This window comes from Colletes gigas, unplaced genomic scaffold, assembly GCF_013123115.1.
Source record: "Colletes gigas isolate AHSC1104 unplaced genomic scaffold, ASM1312311v1 Colletes_gigas_Sc00039, whole genome shotgun sequence".
Taxonomy (NCBI): Eukaryota; Metazoa; Arthropoda; class Insecta; order Hymenoptera; family Colletidae; genus Colletes; species Colletes gigas.
The window spans coordinates 566,889-585,560 of NW_025106668.1; the positions used below are offsets into that span (position 1 = coordinate 566,889).

Sequence of the window (18,672 nt, forward strand, 5' to 3'; positions counted from 1 at the left end):
ACAGTTTGATGAACGTTTTGAACGAATAATTTTACGTGTAAGTTACAGAATTTAATGTTTCTTTTTCATAGTGAATTGTTCCTAAAAAATTCTGTTTATAATTATCGAGCCGGTAAAAACGAAATGTTGACCTGCCATCCAAATTATATTATGAATTTTAATAAACACAATTTTTCAACTGCGTTCAAATTGATTGTTTTATCAATAGAAGTAACGAAATTCGAGCTTTTCAGAGAGTTGTCTCAACCCCTAAATATAACGATTCGTGTCTTGCTTTGAACATCCACGGATCTATTCGGTCATACCCGCGGGGATCTGATAGAATTTGTCAAACTATACATCGAGAAAAATACACCTTCCGCGAGTTACGATAGATCATTTGGGTTCACCTTTCCATCGCGATCCCAGGATCGTGTTACGCGCTGGCTTCGTCGATCACTGTGATCACCCTATTACTAGGAGGCACATTCGTGACGTGCCATTTCGGTTTGGAATTGGTTTCTTCGATCGACGGTTGAACGGGCATCGGTCGTTCAAAGTTCGTACGGCTGCTCTTGGAACGCGCCAGGGACCACCTTCGACCTCGACGATCGGTGATGATCGGCATCTCGGCGATCAGATTGTTCTCGAACTCCGAGAGCATCAGATAGTTCTCGACCTTGTTGCACGAGGATATGCAGTCACCGATATAATCGAGGTCCTCGAGCACGTTGTCCGGGAGATCCATGTCGGCGATTCCCTCCTCGGAGATACAGGTCAGCTCGGGTTTCTCCGTGGCAATCGCGTCGATCATCTCACCTGCGACAAAATGCTAGTTTTCACAATCGAATATCGATTTTAATTCGTCATCGTTCGAGCACGATAACAGTTTTCACTCTGTGTTGCGAAACGCAGTAGTTACTCGCATCATGGCGAAAAGTAGGGGAACCATTTCCGGCCTTGCACTACATTTTCAGTAAAGAATTTTTTTCTCGAAAACGCCTAGGATTTCGGGGCTATGTCTATTCACCAAAAGTGATTATAATCGACCCCATCAACCGAAGATAATTGTTCCAGAACGATTTGAAATTTTTTGATTTTGTCGAAAAACTTCACACCTTCTCGAATTTTGTTCTCGAAAGTGAGTAGGATTTCGAGGGTATGACTAAGGACCAAAAATGATTACAATCGACCCCAGCAACCGAAAATAATTTTTCCAGAACGATTTGAAATTTTTTGATTTTGTCGAAAAACTTCACACCTTCTCGAATTTTGTTCTCGAAAGTGAGTAGGAATTCGGGGTATGTCTATTCACCAAAAGTGATTATAATCGACCCCAGCAAACGAAAATAATTTTTCCAGAACGATTTGAAATTTATTGATTTTGTCGAAAAACTTCACACCTTCTCGAATTTTTTTCTCGAAAGTGAGTAGGAATTCGAGGGTATGACTAAGGACCAAAAATGCTTGTAATCGACCCCTGTAACCAAAAATAATTTTTTCAGAACGATTTGAAATTTTTTAATTTCGACTAAAAATTTCACACCTTCTCGAATTTTTTTCTCGAAACTGAGTAGGATTTCAGGAGTATGTCTATTCACCAAAAATGATTGTAATTAACCCCTGTAACTAAATATAATTTTTTTAGTATGATTTGAAATTTTTTAATAACTTTTTAACGAAGCCTGATTGAAAAAATTGATATTCTCGAATTTCCCATTAAAATGTTTCCCAGAGGTGGCCGAACACCCTGTACAAACTAACGAGCGAAGTAAAATACAATGTTCTAACTTTCAGTTTTACATGTTATTTTTCGTTTTATGGAATATAAATATATTTTGTTCTTTTAAAATATAAAAAATGTATTTTATATTTTTGTCGAATAGCGTAATTGCATATTTAGACAGTGATTACCTGTAGGAGGTGAAATTTCGGTTCCAAGGACAAGCGCAGCTGCAGCAGCCCCGGCAGCTGCGACGTGTGGACCATCGTTTTCCGGTTCTTGACTGAACGATAATCTGCGGCGTTGTGGACAAGCGTCCGATATACAGAGATGCTTGGTTCCGTTAGACCTTGTGTGCTTGTGTCTCGATAAGTTCCTTCTATGGAGATCTATGAAGAAGAGGGTGAAACTGCCGACGAGGACGCAGGTCGAGCTGAAATAGTATCCGGCCTTTCCACCGTAACCGACGTTTATGTATCCTGGAAAATATATGATCCAGCGTCTGAGCGGTTAAACTTTCCCATAATTCTTTGTATTATTGGCAGAAAGAAGGATTAGTTTCCGAGTCCAGGGGATTTTGCCTACGCGCGAGTCTGTCAAAGGCTGAATAAAACGTCCGAGTCGTGTTTAATTACCAGAAATCGGAACTCCGATCGCGATCGGTATGGCTTGGGAACACTGCACGAAACCCCAAGTTCTCGCGAAGTTCCTCGCTCTCACTCTCTCGTATGTGTACATTTTCAGGCTGTAGTGGTAACCGCCGCAGAAGATACCTGCAGTAAACGCACATTTCACTTTTATCTAGAAAAATTCATATTTATACGTTAACAACGAAAATTTCAGACCGTTTTACACTATTTGTATCATCGATCGGCTCGTTGAAATTTTATAACGGTGAGATCTACGACATTAGAGACATATTTAATTCAGGCGTGAGATGCCCCAATTAAAATTTTATACTCGTTGGAAATTGTATACTCTGGAAATATTTTACTCGATTCTTTTCATTCTGCATTCTTGAAATTAAACGACGAAATAGAACCACGCAAGTGCAAGTTGCCCCGATGCTTTGATCTCAATTTGCTCCAGTAAAATTGTACACTCTGGAAATATTTTCACTCGACTCTTTTCATTGTGCATTCTTAAATTAAACGGCGAAACAGAACCACGCAATATGAACCTGACGATAGCGACAAATAACAGCTACAACAGCGTTAATTTAATTAATTTATTATTGGGTCATTTGGCTCAAAAAGAAATTACGCTTACACCCGATTCTCATTATACATGTCTCTCCCACTTAATCCCTGTATAGATCATGGCTCAGTGTGGTCTGCATTGAATGCAACCCAGGGGATGAGTAATACCGATGCATTAATATGTACTATCTAGGATTTATCTAGGAAGCCAAACGATGTTTACAGGATTGGACGCTCCAGATCTACCGGCACAATTATCGAATAGAAGATTTTATTTTACTGGAGCCCTTACAGACGACTTTCCACCGGTCTGCCAAAAGCCTCAAATCTTTGACCAGTGTCGGACAATAATATTCGCCGTGTATCGGTAATTTACGTTTACGAAATTCCATATGGATCTTTCTATCGTTTGATAATTTCGATGTTAACGAGAGCGTATATTCTACCATAAATCCACGCAAACATGACGTATCCGTGGTAATTCCCTCGAACGGCGGTGAGGGCCAGGATGCAGAGTCCGCATACGAACACTGCTGCCTGCGTCAGATACTGTCGCGCTATCCTGCACTCCACGCTCCGATGCACCACCAGGAGTCCAAAGGCTACGCAGCCAACGGTCCAGGCCAAGCCCAAGTACGCCTGGAGCAGGATCACCGTGTCGCCCAGACCCTCCTCCTCGGCTTGATGGGCCAAATAAAAAATCGGAGTGTTGATCCCGAAGGCGGATATCCCGGTGGACACCAACAGTATCCTGACCGTTTTGCTTTTCAGCGTGCTGAAGTCGAAGAACGGCGGCCTGTCGTCCGTCTTATTTTTATCCTTGATCTTACGCTTTTGGTTTTTTAGATGCAAGATCGCTCTGCGCTGCGGATGGTAGAGGGACGCGCTTCGATAAAAAGTGCCCAAGATAAAAGTGAGAAAAACTACGCCGGTCACCGCCTGAAGACCCAGACGCCAACCTATTTTGCTGGAAAGAGGAAACAAGCATTCTTATGGATTTAAGTATCGAGGGAACTGGGTTTTCTAATTTAACATCCGCTTGTCGGGTCGATGGTTGTTTCTGATTTAATTTTTCTCTCATTGTATTTGTAAAATTCTTTATTTATTTACGATCGTTAATTTCTCCATTTTGGACACCAAGTCCGCTGGTTGACCGTTAATCAAATCGCTAGTAAATGCAAATTTAAAGCATTTAAAGCAACATCCACCGATCCGACTAATTGTATGAAATCGCTGAAACTTTCACATCCACGGTAACATACAACCGATGCCTCCGTTGCGAAATTAAGCTTCGCGATAATTAGCGTTTCAAAGACATTGACGTGTACCTAATCGCTCCTTTTATAAAAGCCGACATTACAGCAATACCAAGGCCACTTCCGGACACAATGAAAATCTCGACCAGCTCTCTTCTTCTCTTGAAATATTGCGCCACCATCAGCGTGCTGCAATCTCTCGTTATTCCGACGCCTATTCCTGCGTAAAATAATTTCATCCAGAGGAACAAGATATTTATTTCGTCGCTGAAACGAGCAAATGAGATATCAGCGTTAAAAGAACCAGTTTATCGTTTTGGAAATGATCTTTATAAACTGAAACAATTAAATACATTATCATTGACGACAGTGTTTAATTAATAATTTATGTAATTGATAAGATTAAATTTGAGCGATGTAAATTAAATTTAAAGCTCTTTCAATATGCTCAAAAGCCACCCTCACTCGAGCGTGCAGTCGCTTTAACGCCCCTCTGAAAGACTAACATCCCCTGGGGCGTTTCAGCCTTCTTCACGTTAGAAATTGCTGCTCCAAAGCATGCAAATCTTATCTGTGTAACCGTCCAATAAAGTTGCTTCTTTCAATGTCTCCGCGACTGGAAACGGCGCGTGAGAAATGGCAAAAGTTGAATCATAATTGACGACGGTGGACGAACGCGAAAAGAAACGACGCCAATAGAACAACTAAAAGTTACTAATTCAGCGTATCGATTGTCATCAATTATTTAATGCTCTAATAAAATCGATGCATTTCAGTTTTTCTGTATAAGACATTTCGATTTTCTAGGAACACCATGTTAGGGTTGAGTATTCGAATACAATGAAAAAAGAAATTCATAATAATATCCGACCCAGAAATGTTTGCTATTTTAAAAAAACATTTAAAACAAATTAGAATGTTTCTTCTATTTTACCAGTTAAATAGAATAAATAGGACTGTGGGAATTAAACTTGTAACAAAAATATTTACTCCGTGGAATGGATCCCTTAACCGAGGAAAAACGGTTTTAATAAATCCGAACGTTTTCTTTGTTTTTTGAAACGACGGGGCGCAGACTCTGGTGTTTATTTGTTGTTGTGGTTCTGTTCTAGCTTACCAACGACGGTGCCGTAGCTGAAAAACAACTGGTGGAATTGCGAGGCGAACGAAGTGAAGAGACAACCGAGTGCAGTAACGAGGCCACCCAAAACGGCCGTGAGTCTAGTGCTCTTCCTCCGACAAAACGCTATTGTTACAGGTGAAACCAGCAAAGCCACCCCCGTCGACATTGCACCTAACCATCCTGTGAAAAAAAAAAGAACAATAGTTTCTTAATTCTTTTAACATCGAACAAATACCCAATTAACATCTACAATATCTTATACAAATAAGGAACAAGCACATAATTCATTAGGTATCGTTCCTAATAACTAGACATTTTGTTAACAGAATTACCGAACCGGGAGCTTCGTAGAGGGTTGTCTCGACCCCTAAATATAATAATTTCTTAGATTTTTGCATATCAAGTGCATTCTGTAATATCTTTATATTATATTTTTTTTTAAATTTTAACAATTAATCACGCATATAATTACTGTTCTAATTTTATGAACGGTATTTATTAAACGTTAATAAGAATAAAATAAGAAATCAACGGATCCAACGTTTAGCCGACGCCAGTTTTCCGATTTCGTTTCCCGTATTATCTTTCTTATTTTTCTGCTTCTCCTTTTTCAGAGGTCTATTTAAATTCGTCATAAATGTCTTGCGCCGGGGTCGGGGGAATGGATCAGAATTTATGACGTTCCCTCGAAACCACGCGTATAACGTATTCATTCCCATAGAGTTTCCGGTGATAAAGCTGTTTCGATGTTCGATGGCCCTTATAAATTGATCGCTATCGTAATATGTATAGCTTAGAGCTCCTTTCCCTGTTCGTATTGATTGGCAGATTTCCTCAGGGAGTCTGCTCCTGATCGATGAGACAAGCGAATACTATAACTCGATGTTTCGGATTGGAGAACACGGAAGCATGGAGAGACATTGATAAATATTAATTTAACGAAGATGGTGTGTTTTTAATGGAACTTCGATCGAAATGGCAGGTCTTATGAGAACGTGACTTCTTCGCTGTTTTTGATATTAGGAATTCTTCCGCAGATATGCTTCAATATCGTTTTTAATTAAATAAGAATCAGACTGCTTGTATACTTATTAAATTATAGTAAAGAAGAAATTTTAAATATTTATTCCGTAGAATAGATTCCATCAATGTGCAAACATTTTGAATAAATTCGGACTATTACTTTTACTTTGATAAAAGACCAAATATTCAACTTAGGATTGAAAAAGCGACTATCGTTGATCGAAGAGATTTCTTGCATATTTGTTGCAATATTGATTTATAATTGATCAATTAAATAAAGTGGAAACGTGTAAAAATGTTTCGTTACCCTCAGGGTCTAAAATTGCCCAATTTTTACCATTGTCCTTTTTCTTCTATCTTCAATAGGAACAGAGTACAGTTTCTTTCAAGTTCGATCATTCGTTTAGACGCAATCGTATGTTTTCAATAGTCAAATCGTAAGCAGAGCGTCTTAAAATATAAATCTGTATTTTCCTCCAAGTTGGAATACTTTCAACGAGCAAAGAAGTAAAAGTTCAGATATAAAGTTACGTAGAGTCGCGGATGGAGAAAGTGTTCTTGTCCGAGATTTATTTCCTCTTAGATATAAAGAAAAAAAATGGACATTTACGATGCAATTACTCCTTGCATTCCTCTCTGTGCGTCACCGACAGGTACTCGCTTGCAAATATATATCGACGAATCATTCACCTGGCAGTACGTCTCTTCTACCGCTCTAGAACCGATCTCCGATGCTCCGTGCTCGCTTTCGAGCGGCCATATTTCATGCTCCTAGTTTGCAATCGTAATAAACGCCTCGCGGAGCCACGATTTTCCTACAATTACAACCGACTCGTGCGGCGATCGATCCACGTTGGATCTTTCAGCGTCGTCCGATTGGATCGTCATTAACCTTTTGACTGCCGCGCGTCCCGGGAAGGATCCATCCACATAGATGGCGCGATCGTCACAAAAAAGTACCCGGAGATTTCAGAGACCATTCTTACGGTTTAAAAAAAAAATAATAAATGCATATAAATTAAAATATCCAATTTTTATCCAATTCGTATATTTACGTCTTTCGTATAATATTGATAGACTTGTGAAAGCGTATATATACGCATTTAGCAGCCAAAGGGTTAAGAAACCAAGATGATTAATCGACTGCTTCGTAGACCAAAGTCGTTCTCGCTTCTAAAGTCGATTGCCAAATCAATCCTCCCACCCCCACCCTCCCCACAGAGATTTAAAAAAATACAATAATTAGAAGCAGACATCGGTGTTGCATTAGGTGTAAAACGACCAATGGTGTATTGACTTTAAATATGAAAAGGTTCCAGCCACTCCTAATCCAAGCGGTGGTCCACATAAACGAAGACTAAGGAGGGAAAGTGGAGCTCGTTAGCGAGTCAAAGTGGCTGCCAGTGAAAGGAACTCGAATCGCGAACAAAAACAAAACGAGTCGTAACAGCCGAAGTCGCGTTTACGGAAAGAATAATAACCTGTGACGGCTGCGATACCAGTTTTCGGCGCATTTCGTGAATAACAATAACGAGCCTGCTTTTAACTCGCATCAGCGTTAGTTCTGCGAAAAACGTCACAGGAATGGTTACAGCGATCGTTCCGCGAGCGTAAAACTGCTCGTAGGGGCAGAGTTTCTTTTCCTTTTGCCGCATAAAATATTCAAACGGTATCCGGCGTCGTATTTAAGCTGGTTTGCCAAGGTCTGTCCGCGAACTGAACTCCTCTTGGATCCCTTTGTTTGCAACGGTACGGACCGTTTGCCATAAATTCAACAGTTTCGGGCCAAGAATGCGTAAACAATATAAGGGAATGTCACCTAGATTCGTATACTTTCGGTACAATTAATCGTGAAAATTGGTTGCCTCTGCGCGAGACGCGTAAATCACCGTTGTTAGAATAGGTTCGAGTTTTCTACGGTTTCTCCGTGGGCCACCATTTTAGACCGCTGGTTATTTTCGAATGATCTTAACTATTAGATAAATCAACGCGAAATGATTCGGGAAGCGCCATTTCTTAGCCAAAAGTAAATTTTAGCTTCATCTTTGAAGTTCAAAATATTACTTCTTTCGATAATAAATTTATATGTCTAAATATATACTAGGACAAACCCAAGACGATGTTCATCTTGCTCAAAGAAACAAACACATAGATGAACGCAATATTTGATAATTTTTCAGTAATTTATTACGATATTTATCAAATCTTCGTCGCACACTATCAACACTTTAATAGAATTCATAAATACTATATGAATATACAGATATAGAGGCCAAAATGAGACGAAAATCAAGAATATCAATTTCTTGACTGAGGCAACATTAAATAGTTATTAACGTTCAAAGTTCCGTCCGTACTGAATTTTTTTCTAGAAAATGGGTAGGATCTCGGGGGTAGGTCTATTCACCGAAAATTATTGTAATTGACCCCCACAACCGAAAATAATTTTTCCAGAACGATTTGACATTTTTTAATTTTGTCGAAAAATCTCGCACCTTCTAGAATTTTTTTTCTCGAAAGTGCGTAGAAATTCGGGGGTGTGTCTATTCACCAAAAATGATAGTAATTGACCCCTGAAATCGAAAATAATTTTACACATTTAAATTTCGCCGAAAAATTTCAGCACCCTGTCGATTTTTCTTAAAAATTCGTTTTTGATTTTTAGTAATTTTGTTTGACACCCAACAAGAAAAATTGTCTAATACTTGTTCGTAGGTACCCACGAGTTCTACTCCAGAAAAAAGTTTCATTTAAATATATTCACTATTGTAGGAGTTGTGCCCGTTTGAATATTGGGCCATTTTTATGGGGTTTTTTCTAACTTTACGGGATCAAGGAATAACTTTTTCAATATTGTTAGAATTTCTACATCTTCTTCCCCAAAATATGCGTTGGTTGCCGTTTGAAACATTAAAATCCTCCAATCCATTCAGAAGTTATAATGTTTTAAAGATACGCATGAAATTTCAGGGTACCATTTCTGGCCTCACATTAGATTTTCGGTAATGAATTTTTTTCTCGGAAGTGAGTAGGATTTCGAGGTTATGTCTATTCACCAAAAATGATTATAATTGACCCCAGCAACCGAAAATAATTTTTCCAGAACGATTTGAAATTTTTTAATAACAGTTTAACGAAACCTTACTTAAGAAATTGATATTCTTGAATTTCGTCTCGTCAGAGGTGGCTAAACGCCCTGCATACCGATGAAATAAAGTTACAAGATTTACAATCGTGTTATGCTCAGTGCCCCAATACTTTAACACGGTAGTATATGTGCGATTTACATTTGAAATGAATTTGTTTAAGTCACCCATCCCCTGAATCAACAATAATTTCTATATAGTTTCTGATAGTTGTAAAAATTCATATAATAAAAATGTCCCAGCGACAAGGTTAAAAGATTTCAATAATAAACGCCGCAGGGTAGTAAAATGTAGTAAAATATTGAAATTAGAAAATCGGATCGTTGATCCTCGTGTATCGTACCTACGTTGACTAAGGGTTGCCTGTATCGTTTCGTTCCTTCCAACAGCAGCCAGGATCCGACAGCCCCGTGAATCCCCGTGGCAAGAATTTGCACCATAACGCCGGTTACAACGACCACCCACCCCCAACCACTCTCTGGATAGTAATGCTGTCTTACGGTACATCGTGCAATGTATCTACAGCACGTAAAAATAAGTGCCAATTGGAAAACCGCTAGCTCGTCCCAATTTAGTCACGTTGCCTATAGTTATGCAATATCTTTTCAGTATGGGGCCACAAATAACAAATTTCCTAACGGATCGCGCTAAGAAACACTTCAAGTCTTCGAATTCCGATTTCGATAACGATTTTTATATTTAAAAAAAATTTGTGATCCAATCTTTTATTATATACTTTTTCCTAAAAAAGATCAAAATTAATTGGTTCAACACTAGAACTACCAAAGCGATCAAAATGGCCCAGTAATTTCTAATAAAACCTGATAAAAAATTTATTCGACCGAATTTTTGAAAGTTTACTGTAATTTTCTATAAGAGAACGAATATACATTTATTTCCATTGCATCGTACATTTTTTCACGCGTCTATCGTTTTAATTTCTTTGGTACAAATAAATTCACTATAATTGTCGGTAGTTTGAATGGTAAATGTTGAAGAAAATACATGAAATGATTTTATCTTGTAATAATCGACTGTTAAAATATTACTAGTTCAAGTATTCAAGTTTATGAGAAGGAATCTCAATAATTTCGAATAAAAATACACAGCTTCCATCCCTATTTCGATTCACAAAAATTATCTAAACAAACTCTGAATAAGTATGAATTAGGTCAATTAAAAATTGCGCGTTTACAATCACGGCAACATAAGTTCTGTAATTCGAATAGAACATACTCTAGTTATTTCGAATGATTCTACAGTATTCAGTCTTCTAAAAGTATATGTATAATCAGTTTACACTACAAACAGACATGTTTACGAAAGAAAATTAGCCTCACTTTATTGCAAGTTTAACATTACTTTTCCCGAACGTTTAATTTTATTTTTAAAATCATGAACACGATTAAAAAGAGTGCCGTTCGCCCTTATATTTTTTTAACGAGACATTTGACGATAGGTAACTAACACTCGTTTCGAACTCCTAAACTAAAAAATTACAATAAAAATACTTGACGACAGTCAACGAAACACTCTTTTCGAACTCCCGTGCACAAAGATTGCAATAAAAATATTCGTGGGGAAACAATCGATCGACCACCGTTTACTGTGAACGTGTTTTTATGGAACCTGGGATCTCGATTCTCGTCCTCCTCGTTTCCTATCGGCGGTTGAGGCTTTCGCGGAGAAACATTTCCCTCGGAGTCTCCCTCGAACGAGTGGTCACCGAGCTCGCCGGAAACCGCGACTCCGCTGTCCTCGAACACGGGACTCTGAACGCCATTTCCTCCGTTTAGGACACGAGTCTTCATCCCTCGCGCGGTCATTACCACCGAAACCCACCGAGGCTCATCTTTTCTTTCTCATTACGAACGTTCCCCGCTGTAATTTATCGTTCAAAACGAATTGTTTCACGCGACCAGCACACAGCGTTCTCACACGACGAGTACGAATATTTTCGCAACACGTACGTTAATTAAACCATGTAAATGCAATAGTAATGAGTCGACAAATGTAACGCTGATCGAATCTATTTCAAAACCACGGCTAAGCGTAACGATAACGTGTAACTGCAATACGAGTTTTCGTTTTTTGAATTCTACCCCCAGAGATTCTAGTTTGATAGTCTTCCTAAAAGAACACGAAGTTTAAGCTTTTTTAACTCCCCCCATTGAAGAAATGTTGCGTAATATATTAACGTTTTATTGGAATCTGTCGTGATCCTCGCTCGTTTCCCTTTCTTTTACGCGCAAACGTAACGTAAAATATACACGTTCGAAATAAACCGGGGTCTTTTAATACTCGAGGGTCAGATGAGGACGGAGATAAAAGAGGGAAGGTCGAAGATCCATCGTTCCGCGACTACTCTATAAATAAATTTATTCGAAAAATTTGTCCAATCGAAGATTTATCGTTTCGAAAATACGGTAAAAATATATCTGTCCCGAGAATCTCTACAGCCAGACCAGAACGAAGAGACGTCACGTCCGAGACCAACGACTCCGAATACTCGGGAATGTTGTTGTTGTTTTTGATAAACGTATATCGAGAGCTACGTGGCCCTGATTTCGTGATATTTAAAATACAAAATCTATCGACGCGAAAATATATTTGGAATCTCTATTCCGGTCACGTTGAAGATTAAATTCTGTAGATCCTAGCGGACGGAATGTGGCCACGCGGATACAGTTGGAAAACTAAGTAAACTTCGGCGGTATAACTTTCTTTAAGCTGCGGTTCGTACTGGATGTACCTCGAAACAAAGCTGCATTTGAAACTAATACTCGGATCACAGGGCTGCTTTTCGAAGCAATCTTTGTACCTAGTACATGGACCGAGAAACGAAGAATAGTATCGTCTAATGCCGTTTCTAACCCCCTTTCTTCCTAAATAGATTCAGAATATCCAGTTACAGCAATACTTGATAATTTCAGAGAGAAAAAATTTAGAAAAAATACTATTTCAGAAAACGTCGTGCAAATAATAATTAAGCTCATTACGCATGTTTATATTGGATCTTTGTCTGTTAATATAAATAATCTACAGTGATTAAATCAAATACCAGAGTAGTTAGCAATAACTTAAATTAAATGAAAAGTAGGTCTTGCGATCAGTTTTTCCACATTTATCGATGAACGAAAAATATAAACGTTTTTAAAGATATATTAGTTTTCGTATATTTCTACAACAAAGACAGAGAATAAATATAATAGACAAAGTACTGAGTCGAAAAAAATAGATTCTTTGCATTTCAAGTACTGTCAAACGTCCATTTTTTTTTCTAGTTTCGATTATAATCACGTCCATACCGAGTAACATGGTTTTCGATTTTTCTCATTTTTAATTTGTAGGACTGGAATTGTGGCAATCATGGTATCGCCCTTTACTGAAATATTGAATATTTTTATAGATTTCATACCCGGGAAAAATTTTAATAGGAGATTCTAGAGGCCAAAATAAGACGAAAATCAAGAATATCAATTTCTTGACTGAGGCTTCATTAAATAGTTATTAACGTTCAAAGTTCCACCCGTACAGAATTTTTTTCTAGAAAGTGGGTAGGATTTCGGGGGTATGTATATTCACCAAAAATGATTGTAATCGACCCCTGCGACTAAAAATAATTTTTTTAGAATGATTTGAAATTTATCAGTTTTGCGGAACAGGTCCACCTACTTGAATTTTTTTCTAGGAAATGGGTAGGATTTTAGGGATATGTCCATTCACCAAAAATGATTGTATTTGACCCCCGCAACCAAAAATAATTTTTCGAGAACGATTTGAAATTTTTCAATTTTGTCGAAAAATTTCTCACCTTCTCCAATTTTTGTCTAGAAAATGGGTAGGATTTCAGGGGTAAGCTTATTGACCATAAATGATCGTAATCGACTCCTGCAACTACAAATAATTTTTTCAGAACGATTTGAAACGCACGAAATTTCAGGGGAATCATTCATTCATAATCAGACGTTATATTTTCGGTAACGAATTTTTTTCTCGAAAATGCGCAGGATTTCGGGGGTATGTCTATTCACCGAAAATGATTGCAATCGACCCCCGCAACTAAGAATAATTTTTCGAGAACGATTTGAAATTTTGAAATTTTGTCGAAAAATTTCACACTTTCTCGGATTTTTTTCTCGAAAATGCGCAGGATTTCGGGGGTATGTCTATTCACCGAAAATGATTGCAATCGACCACCGCGACCAAAAATAATATTTTTTAGGACATTTTGAAATTTTGAAATTTTGTCGAAAAATTTCACACCTTCTCGGATTTTTTTCTCGAAAGTGGGTAGGATTACAGGGGTATGTGTATTCACCGAAAATTATTGAAATCGACCCCCGTAACCAAAAATAATTTTTTCAGAATAATTTGAAATTTTTTAATTTAATTTTGTTAATAACTTTTTAATGAAGCCTCGGTCAAGAAATTATCGTCTTATTTTTGCGTCTAGAATCACCCATTAAAATTATTTCCAGGGTTGGTCGAACACCCTGAATGCGTCGAAACTTGATACAAAAAAATTCCAAAAGAACTGTAATACTTAAAAGTGAGATCCTGGAATGGAACAACCCTTACGTTTTAAAAAGAATCGACAAGGATATCCGGAACGTAGTAAAGGAAATATTACGAAACGAAATGTATTTCCTTCGTGTAAAACAAAGGATTACTCGGTTCGATCGTGTTAAAGAAATAAGGACGAGCGACTGGTAAGGAATACCGATGTAACGACAGCCAAACGGAGCTGGAGTCCTATAACTTATGTGTTTAACGGTAACACGTGTGTATCGAGGTCGCAGGCTGCTGAATTGTTTCTTCTCCGAATTAGAGTAAAAGCTCGGCAAACAGAAACAAAAGGACAAGGGGGTGCGTCGAGAAAGGAACTCAATGTGTAAATGTATGTATTTGTCGTCCATTGTAAGCGGAGTCCGACGAAACGATGGATAGTAAAAGTTTGCAAATTTATCGAAATCGATTTCCAACGCGGGCCATGAAACTAAACGATCCGTGACAACGGGGGCGGTTCAGAATCGAAAGCTTCGCATCGCAAGTCATATTTGTCGATACAAAAATTAATTCAACGACGATACGTTTGGATCGTTTTTATCCAAGTTCCAACCATACTCGTTTGCAATTAGAGTTGAAAGTTAAGTTTCGATCAAATCGTTTTTTATTTTAATAAAAAAATGCATGAGATATCAGGTCGTGCCAATAGTTTGGTATTCTCACGATCGAAAGGGATTAAATTTGTAAATCAGAAGGAAAATACAAAATTTGCTGTATTGAAATGTTCTCTTATCGAATTTTCTCGCATTTCTCTATAAACGAGGATCATATCCATTTGCTCTTCGAAGGAACACTTCATTTTGATAATCACATTGTTGATTTAACTACCGATATTTCATGTCGATGTTACGAACAGCCGTAATGTTTGCATTTCTAGGTACACGCGATGTATTGCCACGACATAAACAATGTTGCAAGACCGTTCGTTTACGTGAAAGTAAGGATCTACGAAGTACAGCATGTGCTAAAATAAGTCCAGAGACGATAAAAACAGACACGTGATGCAACGATACGAAAACTGCAACTATTGCAATGAAGCAAACGGTCACCGTTTCGAACATCTTCTTGTAATGTAAGAAAGTTTATTTCACCGCCACATTTGACCTTGAATGACCTTCAAGGATAGCTCGACGAAGTCGTCTCAACACCCGCCATCAAAAAAGCAATAAAAAAAATATAGCATTCCATATAAAAAGATTAAGATGACCTTGAAATCTCCTCTATGTCTCCACTCGCACGAAAAATATTTGTATCACAATGATCGTCCAAGTTTTCTACATAACATTTTTTTCATATTATTAAAAATAACGGAGATATAAAAAAAAAAAAAACGTTAACGTTAATTCGTTGGAAACTTTTGCAATACCAATTTCCTTGCGTATTTGCACAGCCCCGCAAACTATCTGAAATTGCAATTTCTACTTACATATTTGTAATTATTTTTCCTAATTTAGCTAATGAATTTAATGTTTTCAATTTACATACGCCAATATCTGTGCATATAATATGTACCTTCTTAGTGAATGTTGTATATCATAGCAACATGCGTGTCGACGATATTCCTACTTCGAGAAACCGGCAACTTACTTTTGAGTTTTGATTACCGCGTGTTTGCTTCAATATTTTCAATTTATATTCGCCAATGCTTGTGTTAGCGGATGTTCTTTATTATAGTAATAAATTTTTTAACGTCAGTTCGGTTAAAAAATGCCAAATTGGCTTTGAGAACGAACGAGAATAAAAATGAAAATCGTAACAAGACCACGAATCAAAATACCAAACGATCTTCAGGGTACATTAACAACGAGCGTCGGTATATCAGCGTGTTACTAAATCGTTATTATTGAAATACAATGATGCGGTTCGTACCTCGTTTCACGACTTTTTATAGAAAGTCGAGTAAAAATTTTTCTACCATTGTCCTCTGTTCGACTGGCAAAAATATACTACTCCGGCTGATTTCGTTCTGAAAGGGGTCAACGATGGTACGTGCCGCTGAACCGGAATAAGAATTCTAGAAACTGTATCCTGTACCAAAACCTGCCACGCTTTGCCACGCTTCAACTTCTCGCGCTACCGGAATCTATTTCACTATTTTCATCCGGCGACATTGAAAAAAGCTTTTCTTTCGCTCACGACGAGCGTTGTACTACGACTTGAAGCAATATTTCAAACGTACTATGAAATTTTATGTAAAACAGTAAACCACCTTCCTTCAGCAAAATATCGTCGCTGGAAAACTTCTTTGATTTCTTATTAAAATCTGGTTCAACGCTTTTCATTAAAACGTTGACATTTCCAAGTTGTTTAATGAGCCTGGAAATTGCTGTATTTTGTTTGCTAATAAAAATATTAAAAGATCAAGAAAATTTCTTTCTACGAATCGTTGACATTAGTATCTTTAAAATTATAGAGATCCCCCGAACCGACAAATTTTTTTTGTTTTCTATTAAATTACAAAGTTTATCCAATTTTCAAATATCGAACGACACGAACTTATGGGACGATTTATTTCTGTTCTTTGGTACGTTGATATTTTCAAATTGTTCACCCACTAAAAGATCTGAAAATTATTTTACATAATCCATTTCTTATCACCAGTTATCAAGTGGTTTGAATAAAGCTTGATTTTATTGTACTCGGAGAAAACTATTTACGGAGTCACACGATCAAGAAAGTCAGCATGTTCCCATAAACCAATGTGGACTCCGTAATTCGTGCTTTGACCTAACTGTCCATAAATTGTTGATGTTGGTGTGTTTAAAATTTTCGTTACCTTCTGAACCGAGAAATTTTCTTTTCTTTTCCGCCACTAAATTACATATACAGGGTGCCCCGTAAATAGTGTAAGAACCGGAAATGGGGGGTAGCTGAGACGATTCTGAACAATTTCCTTTGCAAAAATGTCGGATGGGGCTTCGTTTTTGAATTATTGACGAAAAACACTGACCAATCCTCCGTCAATTTTCGAATGTCGAACGGCACGAATTTATGGGACGACCTAACTCTCGCAATATATTCTTCAGTTTACGGAAAAACAGGCAAACAATGAGTTTATTAACCCTCTCTAACACAAATTTTCTATATTTCTCTATATCTCTCGACATCAATTACATGACACTGTGCACAATGTGAATTTACAAAATCACAATAGGTTACAGAGGATTAACACTAGATTGCACATATTTATATGGAATCCCCCTCCATATTGACGATTTCATTCAAACGTAGCTTTTTCTTTTAATTAAGATTAGATTCATACTATTACGCGAATAAAATTCAACGTAAATTACTAACAAATTATATCTCGTTGAATTGACGGATTGCGCGAATCTACTATTAAATGAGAAAATAAGAGTCAACGGCGACAGTGTCTTCTAGCTTCCAAGTGTTCTCATAGCTGCTGATTCGATCCCCACGTGCAACGTAACACTTTGAAAGCTATGGGTCCCAGAAGTTCGCCCCCCCCGTTAAAGATCGAAAGTTATTTCTGCTGAAAAATGAATGTTCTCCGAACTGAACTTGAGTGACGTTCCCGCGACGATCGCGAATCCCGAGCGCAAGGTAACAAACGACACGCTGGACGAGGGACGCGGTGCCGAGCGCGAACTGGATCCAGTTAGACGTTTCCCCGAAGAGGTTCGCGGCGAGCTTGCGTAGGGGGAACCAAACGGGCCAATCCCCTCGTCCTCCGACCTCGCCACGTGCTTTCGCGGCCACACGTTCCCCGGTGGAACTCGCGGTCAACCGACGCGAATCCTCACCGTTTCGTAGCCCACGTTGCGCACCTCCATTGCTCCTCGGCTTTATCAATTTTCTATACCATATCTCACAACCGAACGACATCAACCGTCTCATCCCGATTTTAAAGGGGCAGTGTACGTTGCAAAATTCAACCATCTTTATTAATTTTTTTTCAACTAACCCTATCCTTTGGGAATACAAGATAAATCTTTTAACACTTTCTGGATCTTTTACTAAAACGAACAATTTTAAATACTATGATAACTTTTTAAGATGAAAGTGTGGGTGGACGTTTAGAACGTATTTGTTATAATTGTATAACATTGGTCAAAACTATTTAACAAGAAATCGATACAATAACTAGGATTTGTCTCACACGTCTTCTCACTATCAATGCTCGCTTACGAGTGACCAGTTTCACACACGTCGCTCTTTCGTTTACTTTTCGATCAAAAAGTATACAAACTATTTAGACCATTCACTCGTGTGACACTCATCTCTCATACAAAATATCACTCACTTCATATCTATGACAACCAGTACCACAGAAAGGTCTATTTTCATCTGAATGTAAAATATCGTAAATGTAACGATATAAAATGCGCTTGGAGCGTTATAAATGAATGCTACGATTTGCATTATATCAATTTTTGCATAGAATTTATAGAACATGTAAATACAGAATAAAATGTAAAAATGGCGGGACATTAATTTTAAGTCCAACCTCAATGATAATACTATTTTTTTAATCAGGTATGATCAGTATTCTAGCACCTTTAAGGGGGCAGTCTCATGTGTATATTGCAAAATTTAACCATCTTTATTAATTTCTTTCAACTGAATGTTACATCCAACGCTATGATTCATTTTCGCGATTTACCTAGCTATCCTTTGGGAATACAAAATAAAT

The 18,672-nt window shown here is 37.8% G+C and overlaps 1 protein-coding gene across 1 annotated transcript in view; it reads right to left on the minus strand.

The window, feature by feature from the left end:
• Window positions 1-18,672, minus strand: part of LOC122402732 — a 94,245-nt gene continuing 75,573 nt past the window's right edge. Inside the window, exons 2-7 of the mRNA XM_043405754.1 lie at window positions 5,275-5,460; window positions 4,230-4,377; window positions 3,348-3,868; window positions 2,338-2,475; window positions 1,894-2,181; window positions 1-798 (exon numbers count right to left, since the gene is read on the minus strand). Of these exons, the coding sequence (XP_043261689.1) occupies window positions 416-798; window positions 1,894-2,181; window positions 2,338-2,475; window positions 3,348-3,868; window positions 4,230-4,377; window positions 5,275-5,460 (1,664 nt within the window). The 3' untranslated portion in view covers window positions 1-415. The remainder of the gene's footprint in view (window positions 799-1,893; window positions 2,182-2,337; window positions 2,476-3,347; window positions 3,869-4,229; window positions 4,378-5,274; window positions 5,461-18,672) is intronic.